General features: G+C 47.5%; 5 protein-coding genes across 5 annotated transcripts; 1 reads left to right on the top strand and 4 right to left on the bottom strand.

The window, feature by feature from the left end:
- Positions 1-33: 33 nt before the first annotated feature.
- I302_108983 (uncharacterized protein) lies at positions 34-1170 on the bottom strand (the record flags this gene model as incomplete). Its single annotated transcript, XM_019194709.1, has 4 exons — positions 34-316; positions 374-717; positions 775-941; positions 996-1170. The coding sequence occupies 4 exons, from the start codon at positions 1168-1170 to the stop codon at positions 34-36; spliced, it is 969 nt and encodes a 322-aa protein (XP_019043545.1).
- Positions 1171-1516: 346 nt separating this feature from the next.
- I302_108982 (uncharacterized protein) lies at positions 1517-2828 on the bottom strand (the record flags this gene model as incomplete). The annotated part of the gene is made up of 8 exons (XM_065870774.1): positions 1517-1561; positions 1615-1692; positions 1746-1816; positions 1860-1931; positions 2016-2107; positions 2158-2261; positions 2327-2392; positions 2445-2828. 8 exons carry the CDS (start codon positions 2826-2828, stop codon positions 1517-1519), a joined length of 912 nt encoding a protein of 303 aa, XP_065726846.1.
- A 385-nt stretch (positions 2829-3213) lies between these two features.
- I302_108981 (uncharacterized protein) lies at positions 3214-4734 on the bottom strand (the record flags this gene model as incomplete). The annotated part of the gene is made up of 11 exons (XM_019194707.1): positions 3214-3225; positions 3305-3361; positions 3416-3466; positions 3522-3641; positions 3694-3714; positions 3773-3871; positions 3924-4129; positions 4173-4294; positions 4343-4515; positions 4569-4604; positions 4669-4734. The coding sequence occupies 11 exons, from the start codon at positions 4732-4734 to the stop codon at positions 3214-3216; spliced, it is 963 nt and encodes a 320-aa protein (XP_019043543.1).
- A 475-nt stretch (positions 4735-5209) lies between these two features.
- I302_108980 (uncharacterized protein) lies at positions 5210-6827 on the top strand (the record flags this gene model as incomplete). The annotated part of the gene is made up of 7 exons (XM_065870773.1): positions 5210-5411; positions 5468-5475; positions 5527-5617; positions 5768-5846; positions 5898-5930; positions 6161-6306; positions 6349-6827. The coding sequence occupies 7 exons, from the start codon at positions 5210-5212 to the stop codon at positions 6825-6827; spliced, it is 1038 nt and encodes a 345-aa protein (XP_065726845.1).
- A 776-nt stretch (positions 6828-7603) lies between these two features.
- On the bottom strand, positions 7604-9338 carry I302_108979 (uncharacterized protein; the record flags this gene model as incomplete). The annotated part of the gene is made up of 8 exons (XM_065870772.1): positions 7604-7738; positions 7794-7982; positions 8122-8307; positions 8451-8500; positions 8550-8877; positions 8929-9060; positions 9120-9187; positions 9293-9338. The coding sequence occupies 8 exons, from the start codon at positions 9336-9338 to the stop codon at positions 7604-7606; spliced, it is 1134 nt and encodes a 377-aa protein (XP_065726844.1).
- Between the last annotated feature and the right edge of the window lie 316 nt (positions 9339-9654).

Here is a 9654-nt window from a genome sequence, read left to right as displayed (position 1 = left end):
TATGATCTTAAGAGTCTCACCTCTTGGAAAGTCTCACTTCTTGGTCAACCTTTCATACTCCGATTGCCAGTCATATTTAGGATCATACCCAAGCATCTCGCGAGCCTTCTTGATGCTAATACCACCTTCCCTAGGGTTGTCCGTCTCTGGCTCCCACTTAGTGTTTGGGAATACCTTCTTCATGAGCTCTGCGGTCGGCACACGGAACGCATTATCAGCGTTCGCAATGTTGAACACGTGTGCACCTTTGAGATCCGATTCGATGGCGAGTCTGAAAGCCTGTGAACAATCTCTGGCGTCGATATAGCAGAAGCCACTGAATCATAGCTGTCAGCAAAGTCACTTGTGCTGATTATCTGCACGTGACACTCACTTCCATGCCCTAGTCCAGGGGTCATTTTGCCAGTCCTCAAAACCGAGGTACTGCTCTGGGATCATGACGTTACTCAGTCTGATACTGATGATCTTCGCCTCGGGGCTCCATCGGGTGTATTGCTCGCCCATCTTCTCGCCGAGCAATTTGGCCAGAGAGTAACTCGACTCTGGTCGTTCTGCATCTTCTCGGATAGGTAGTCGTTCGGGTATATGAGGGTAGAAGGGGATACCAAAGACGGTTTCGGAAGAAGCGATAGCAAGATTCGTGATGTTGAGAACACGGGCAGCTTCAAGGATGTTGTAGGTTTGACGGATGTTGGTGTGGAAGATGACATGGTTGGGCTGGAAGGCAACATCAGTCCAGCTTACCTTGGGGGTCCCTTCGAGCCAAACACTTACTGCTCGAGATGGAGAAGGGATGGCCGCCAGGTGGATCACAGCGTCCACACCCTTGTAACCTGAATCCATGTCTGACAGAGCTGCAATGACTTGTCCGTAATCTGTCAAGTCGACGTGAACAAATTTGGCTACTTTGGCCTCTTCAGGTGCTGGTGGGCTGATATCGACTATAACAGTTACATGTCAGCATGTATATTTGAATTCAGTCAAAATGCACCGACGATTCCAGACCTCCCACCCATGCTCTACCATCTCTCTGACCATATATCTACCTAATTTTCCAGAGCCTCCGGTGACGATGACCCTCTTCTTACGCTCTGGGGCAGGTTTGGAGGGATCCTGCAATCGTCGCTCTGAGAGCGCCTCTCGGCTGGTAAAGGATGATAGGGCACTCATGATTAGACTTAGTATAGTGCTATGCAATGATAGATAAGTATATCCCAGACGCTGCATCGAGAGCTTGTATATATACTGGAGGAAATGTGGAGGCAAGGTAGATCGAGGTGACAATCTGAACGATCTGAATGATCTGCCGGGCCGGTGTGCACCGGAGGAAAGGGAGCACATGGCACACGTACCATTAAATGGGAAATGGGAATAACAATCACAAATTGTCCGTTTACATGCAATCAGATTCACAAAGATCTCAGATATTGATACCGTTACTATATACGTAAAAGACGTGACTTTGAAAGGTTAGGCGTAAGATTGAGCCGGAATGAAAGGATTTGCACAGGTGGCTCTATCCTCCGATCAATCCAGACAGGGAGTCACTGCCTATAATCGACTGTGTATCAAGTCAGCGTTGGGCCAAAGCGTGATAGTGCTGACAACACTCACTTGGATATCTGAGGCAGTGATAGGGCATTCAAAGCTCGCGCTGTTGCTAATGGTAGGGCTGACAGTGACTCCAAGAATCTAGGTAGTATCGTGTCAGCTTATACCAGCGCCATCCCAGGAACGCTACACACCTTCAGTTTGAGGTAGAGATCATAGTCCACTGTGATGTCCTTCTTAGCACCGCCTGAAATACCACATTTACCTTGAATAACATCAGCAGGCATTCTCGCATTAGCAGAACTCACTGATCAGATCCTTTAGGATCACTTGATTAGGGTCCTTGGCCAAAGTGTAACTAGTTGTCAGCTGCTGTTCATCTGTTACAACGACTCACTTCAGGGTGAATGGGAAATCAAAGGTCGATTGAGTGTACCCGACGAAGTTGAGATTATACAATGTACCACCGCCAAAGGTGTTGGTGTTATTACCAGGGTATTGCGCCGTCGCGGTGATCTCCTTGAAATCCGCGTTGAACCAGTTGGGGTTGGCAACACTAACGCAGAAAATGAGCCTTGTCACCTGCCATGAGATGGAGTGACTTACCTGATACTCAAATCAAAGCTGACCGTAAGACCATTGGTTGTGAGGGAGACAGGGGAAGATCCGAGGTTTACGCTATTGAGAGCGAAGCTCGGAGGCCGAACGTACTATTCATCAGCCACCGTCGATGGCTACACAGACTTACGAGTATGATAGACAAAATAATGCTGACAACCAAGATAATACCGATCGTGAAGCAACAGCAGCAGAGTCTCAAGGACATTCGTACACCACCACCCTAGATACAGGTTCAGGATCATCATTTCGGAATGAGGACGTCTGATGCTCACTCTTGACCATTGTTTACCCCTCTCATCTTTTCTCCACATTCGCAATATACCAGTACTTCTTGGTGGAGGGCCCATCTCTGCGATGGAGACGGGAGGTCGCCTCAATCCTGATCGACCTGGCTGAGCCCTCTGAGTGCTTTCTTGGTACTGTCCCTCATCATTCATCTTCTCTGTGCTCGAATTTGGTTGATAGTCACCAGCTGAAGGGTCGGCGGGGTATGATGGGTATCGAGGTTCCTCACCATACGGGTTTGCATCGTTACTGTATGAGTACCCTTGATTCTGGAAGGGGGGAGGTTGTTGACTCTCATCATAGCCATTGTTGTAGTATCCCTGTTGTTGATTATAGGGATCCGCGTACGAGTTACCGTACTGATGTGACATGACGAGCTGAGTGGCCGCAGAGTTTTACAATGGAGATGGAAGTGATCTCTGGCGGTGCGATGCTGATCTGCTGATCTGTTATATATGTATGGTTATGTGTATAGGGTCAGATGAGATATAAGCAGCTGAATGGATAATGAGAATGAGATGAAGAATAAAAGAAAGGATTAGGATCATACTCGTATAAGGCGGTGTCTTACTCATATATATGTTATATGTCGCTGTGCAAAATAAAGCTACGCGTAAGGTCATGATTACGTAATTAATGGTTGGCATCTGAGCAGGATGATCTCTGCTGTATTGTATAAAATTGCACAAAGTGCATACTCGTATGCCTATCTATACACTTTAAAGTATGCATGCGTTCTATTCGTGTATGCGCCAGCTATGCAACTCTCTATAAGACAGGTAGGGATAGTATCATTTATCAGCATATGACTTGATCTGAGTTGGGTTATTATAGCTGAATAACCCACATAAGCACCGTATTCCTTGTCAGGATCATATACCTCCCAACGCGAGGCAGGGAATATCTGATCATTTCTTATCAGCTGACATATGTGGTTGGCACATGCGCTTCCACTCACATGCTTGTAACGGTTGTACCATGATCGCTCTACAACTTTCCCAGCGTGTGACTGCTTGGGATCAGCACGTGAGGTACGGGGTTTATTAGCATAGCAAGTAACTCACCTCATCCTTCTCCACTGTTGCATCGGCAAGCAGACGGACATCGTCATGCACATCAAAGTTGAAAAGCGGCCCAGACTTGCCTCGTGCTTTGTTGATGATAAAATCGTAAAATGTATAGTGCTAAAGGAATGGGATTAGCGGGATAAAATATAAGCTCGGAACAGTCACTAACATGTGGTATGATCAGATCCTCCTGAATATGCCGAATAACATCGTCAGCAAGTAAATATGGACTGAATTGAACGACCCACCTTGATATACATCAGGTTCTCCACACTAGTTCCTCGTAGCTCAGGAAACTGTTGACGACATTTATTCAAGAAAGTCCCGATATCGTCTCCTTTTTTGCACTAACACATCTGTCAGTCTTCTATCAATCTCGTAAAATGAGTTTGTGCTTACCTCTACACTCTTCCGATGACCACTACCATCCCAATAAGAGTAGGTGATCTCGATAGTCTCTCCCTTGGTCTTTTCCTGCTGCTCCAGCCACTGCTTACGCAATTCTTCTCGCGCGATCAATTCTCTCTCCTCTCGATGTCGATCGGGAAGGAATGATGTGTCGACGGCAGGGTTCTTGCTGAACTTTTTCTTTTGACTTGTTTCGTCTGGTATTTGACTCAGCACAATGCCAGAGATTGGTGGACTCACCTTCTTCATTCCTTGCTCGCTTGTCACCTACATTGGGGGTCTCCTCCTCCTCCTCATCTGCAAAGGATAGCTTGGACTTTTCTTTTTTCTTCGCTTTCTTGGGTTTAACAACACCTTTAGTCCTGTAGATTGTGTTCAGCTATGAGCTGTATGATGATTTCATGACTTACCCTTTATCAGCAGCGACTTGGGCTGCCAGCTGTCTTTGTCGTTCCTCGAGGTCGTCTTTGGTTTTCTGGAACTCTGAAAGCGTTACCAGACCAACTGTGGTCTTGATCAATCTTTCATCGAGGTTCTCGGTAACCCCTATGAACCTATCAACGGTATGATCCTTTTCAGCCTCCTACGGTCGAGCATCAGCACTGGTGTCATTCCATTGAGGTCCGATTGACGCACTTTCAACAAAGCATCCTTCTGGCGCTGATGTTCTGCCTAAATCATCTTGGTACAGGTAAGCGAGATTGCAAAGATGTGGGGTTACTGTTGATCAACTTACGGCCTCTCGTTCTCGCTGCTTGGCGAGCATCAAATTCCTCCTGGACTCCTCTGGCGGACCGGACATGAATGATGAAATGAGTACTCTGTGCTTGCAAATCAGGTTAAAGTATTTGGTGAGGTTGACCAACTTACTTAGGGGATATATAAACACAAGACATGAATATACCTACTTACTGTACAGTACAGTGAGTGGCCCACCATAGCTCAAATCACGTGACTTGTTCATGGTGTTGGTGTTAATTGTTTTTGTTGCCACCCAACTCGTTGAAAAAGTTGAAACAATGATATATATATATATATGATACATTCTCAATCATCAATCATCAGTCATCAATGACCCACCACCTGAACCCATCTATATACCTGGACTGGTGTCGCCTATGATCAGATTACCATTCCGTACTTTCAGCATATCAAGGTCATTCGTTCACCTCCGCCCCCTCTGTATACTCGCTATGCTTGTCACGGCCACTGCTCGCAGTCCTTCGCCAATTGAGGAAGAGCGTGACTTTAAACGCCTCAAGACGGATTCTACTGCAATGCTTCCTGAGAAACTTCCAACAGAGACGCAAATGATCAATTCGAACGATGTCGAAGCAGGTCCGTCAGCTGATCGGCGGACTGAAGCTGAGCTAGTTGAAGAGCAAATGGCTTTACCCGTCGAATTCCCCAAGACATACGAGCAAGAGCTGAACTATCGGGAGAAATTGGTGTTGGCACCGATGGTCAGAACGGGAACTTGTGAGTGACTATCTGGTACATATCGATCAAGGGACAGGACTGATATTATTCATCAGTACCGACCGTAGGTCCTACCAATGAAGACGAGAGATGCGGTTCTCTGACTTTACTTTAGCGATTGTTATCCCTTTACTACGGGGCCGGTTTAGTATGGTCACCCGAGGTAGTAGATAAAGCTATCATAGGTTCTGAGAGAACAGTCGATCGTGAGTTCATCATGGTTGTGACAGCAGCTGACAAGCAGCCGTGACTGGGGTGATCACATATCACAAAGGACAGGGCCCCATTTTCAGTACTCATCCGATAGAGAAGCCTTATCGTGAGTTTCTAGCTGCCGAGACTGAGCTCACCTGCAGTCATCTTCCAGATAGGTTCATCCGACCCAGAGCTCGCCGTGAAGGCTGCGCAGATAGTGCAACAAGATGTTTCAGGAATGTGAGTGAAGTCCCCTCTCAAAATGCAGATAATGGCTAATGTACTCAACAGTGATCTCAATTGTGGATGTCCCAAACCTTTTTCGTGAGTCATTAATGACTCGAACAGCTGCTTACGGGAAGAACGCATTCTGGTATGGGAGCTGCACTTTTGTCGACCCCAGACATCCTTCTCAACATCCTTCGAGCCTTGCTTGATTCCATTCCTTTACCTATCTCGTGCAAGATCCGTCTGCTCCCCACTCAACCGTCAACATTGTTCCTCGTTTCTCGAGTCATACGGACGGGTGTCCGCAACTTGACTGTGCACTGCAGGACTCGGGACATGCGACCGGCAGAAAGAGCTTTGTGGGAGCGATTGGCAGATATCGTTGCATTGGGGAAGAGGCGAGGCATACCCGTTATATGCAATGGCGATGGCGATGGATGGGCTAACTGGGAGAAGATTCGGACCGAAACGAGTGAGTCAGATCACGTATGAACTTTCAGCTGATCCTTTTCAGACGCCGACTCCGTCATGCTCGCTCGTGCCGCGGAGCGTAATCCATCCGTGTTTCTGCCTACTGGACCTGTGTGCAATATGACCGAGGTCGTTCCGAAATTACTTGCTATCGCCAAACATACCAACAATCCATGGGGCAACACAAAGTTCCTTTTGACTCAGTTCAAAGCTTCGCCCCCACCGATCTCACAGATGTCAAAGCAGGAGCGAAAACAGGCAGCGGAAATTATTAGCAAGAGTAAGACCATCGAACAGGTCGCTGAAGGGCTGGAAATACCCCTCGACAACGCCCAACAGGTTTTCGACGATGTGGTGAGGAAGATCGCCGAGCGGAGCGAGAAAGATACAAATATATGGGAAGAACGACACGAAGCGGACGCAAAGGGTCTAGTCGTAGATGAACCAGTGAACGTGGATGGCACGGGCGAAGTGGACGGCTTCGAGGTCGGCGTTGGACAGGCGCAGTCATCGAAGGATTAGATGTTGACATGCATCGTTACTGTATCATTGGTACCCATCGACTTCTACCTTTACTTCTTGCATTCATGTCCCATGAGAATTTGGTACCATTGCTGAGCAGTACTTCCTTGTTGTGTTCGATTGTTTGGCTCAGAGTTTCGATTGGTGACTGCTCAGTGGATGTCGTAAGCTTTGAATCATTCCATCCCAAACTCACATAAAAATCCGTCAAATCCAGAGGATCTTTCCCTTTTCTCTCGATAATCTGCTCGAGCCACTTGGCCGCTTCGCCAAGTTTCGAGATTGCCTTCTCTCGCAGTCGTGTTGGCTGATTGTTCATTAGTTGAAACGATGGACGGGCAGTCTTGAAGGCTCACCTCAATCTCGGCCAATGTTGCTTGATATGTTTGGTAATCCCGATATCTTGGCGTGATGGCACTCATTGATTTTTTGCCATCTGGAAGATATATGGATTTGAGTGCATGTTTATGCCGCAGCTTGAACCTCGCCTCAGAATAGGGTACGCCCCCGCCTGCATGTATGGGATGTAGGGCCAGAAGCTTCGCGATCAGCTTCGGTCGCACTCCCTCTACTTACCATACTCATAGCGGACGATACAGCATTCCAGACCTTCGCCCACATAGCTGGCCAAGTCTGTGACGCTTGACAATAGGTCACTCTCTTTGAAGTGATGTGCTGCATCCACCACCATATCTCACGCTCGTCCAGAGGGGTTACGAGGTCAAGGTCCAGCGCAGCTAGATTGGATTCGATGAGGCAATCAAGTTGAATGGCGTCTATGACTCGTGCAATCTGCGACAAGTCCTGATATTTGCATAGGTATCCTCCCATCGCTGCTCGCTCTCGCCATGATGACGAGAGAAGTGCGAAAGACCGCATTTGGCGGGATCGATTCGATAGATATGTCGACGCTGTGGCAGTCCAGTACTGCATGATTCAGCTCGTTCTCACAACATGGTGACTTACACTCGAGATCAAATCCTTCCAAGCAGCCATCTGACGTTTGACAGCCAAGTCTTCACTCCTCGTGATCTCATCATAGGTCTGTAACGCTGCACTGGAAGATCCTGATTCGTGATATACAACTGATTTAACGGCCTCATCGTTTCCGTAATGACCATCGATTACCTGATTACAAGCCAAGTCGAATCTCGTCTGCCGGTCAGCACAATCCTCATCGGCTGAGCGCACCTTTATCAGAGAACGCTGGAACGGCAGCCGTGCATTCGAAGACCATCCAAACCCCTGCATTACGTACTGATTGTCAGCAAGAACAACCGGCGAGATGACTTACTTGCCATGAGTCCCAAGAATCCTTTCTGACAACGAGCTCCGCGACTTTGATAAGATCATCGATCATAGCCTTGAAATCATTCCATGAGGCTACTCGATTGGGTTGTTGGAAATCAGGGAGAGGCATGTTCTGCCGGAGATATGAAGGTATTGCGTGGTCAAAAGCTGCTTTGGCAGCATCAGAGGACTGCGTCACAACGCTGATACCACTCGATGCGATCCTCATTATACGAAGGAAAGGTTGACGCAAAGTTGACAATTCCGAGGTGCTCGCGAGGTATTGGACCCAGTTCTGAACTTAATCAGCGGTGCCTATAAAAGGACACTCACACGTCGAAAGACCATGCGCTTCGTAATTTGCTCTCGCCATTGATCCGACACTGTCACGACATTAGACAATTACCACTCACATCACGTCTTGCGACTTACGTGTACATTCCTCGCTCTCAAGCCATCCCAGCGCATCATTCGCTAAACTGACCACATCGTCCACAGGATCGCTCATCCGGACAGCTACACCATAGTGGTCTAGCCAGCAGTCTTCTCCATCTCTAACATGCCCTTTGGCAAATTCGGCATAAGCTAAATCGATGCTTTTGCAATAGAGCAAAACGTAGGCTCGCAAGACCAGGTAAATGAGGTAAGAATGCTGTTCATCAATCGGGTGATTGGATGGCCCAGCGAGATGGTGAGGATTGTGATAGTGAAGAGCTGTGTAGACTGATTGACAAAGTGTTGCGCCCCGATACCAAGCGACCTAGCGGCTGTTATGAGACCGTTCTCGACTTGAAGAAGGGTCTGAACATACCTCCAGGGCCATCATCATGTCCATTGTCCAGCAAATATCTTGCGCAGAAAGGTGAGCTCCGGGATCGTACACGAGTGTTGACCAAGGTGTCTCAATATCTGTCGCGCCGGTGTCCATTTTCGAGTCCATCATCTGCACAACGGTCACTCAAACCCCATCTTCCGCTTTGTCCATCGACTGAAATCGCCTACCTGTATAGCGTTCATAGCATCAAGCATGTAGAGCTCGGGCGGCTTGACCATGTCTGCCTGGGGCAGGTCTATATGTCACATCCGAATGAAGGGTAAGCATAAGAAGTTGAAGCGGTGGATGGACCACCTGAAGGACCCAGAGTCTAGATTGTAATGAGGTTGGCCTATCTCACCATGACAAGCATCTTTGAACCAGGCTGTGATATCGATATCTTGCATTATAGATGATGAGATGATACTCGGATGAGTGTGAAGTCAGATTATGTATCTGAATATGTTTTATATTCATTATAATCGAGTAATCTCCAAAGGCAAGCTAAAGATTGGAGAGAGACATCACATCTGGAGACTCCACACTCACACCAGGTCTAGTACTGTTGAGACGAATAGCACCAACACGTGGCAGAGATGGGATTAATGGTTAATAAATTCGAGTATAGAATAATGAGTGACCCCCGCAAATAATTTAAACACGCTCAGTGTTACAGCTACTCGTACAATAAATGCACCACCATACCACCATACACTGCACACA

The sequence above is a fragment of the Kwoniella bestiolae genome, chromosome 8 (genome assembly GCF_000512585.2).
Source record: "Kwoniella bestiolae CBS 10118 chromosome 8, complete sequence".
Classification (NCBI taxonomy): domain Eukaryota; kingdom Fungi; phylum Basidiomycota; class Tremellomycetes; order Tremellales; family Cryptococcaceae; genus Kwoniella; species Kwoniella bestiolae.
This window is presented reverse-complemented; position numbering and strand designations above follow the sequence as displayed.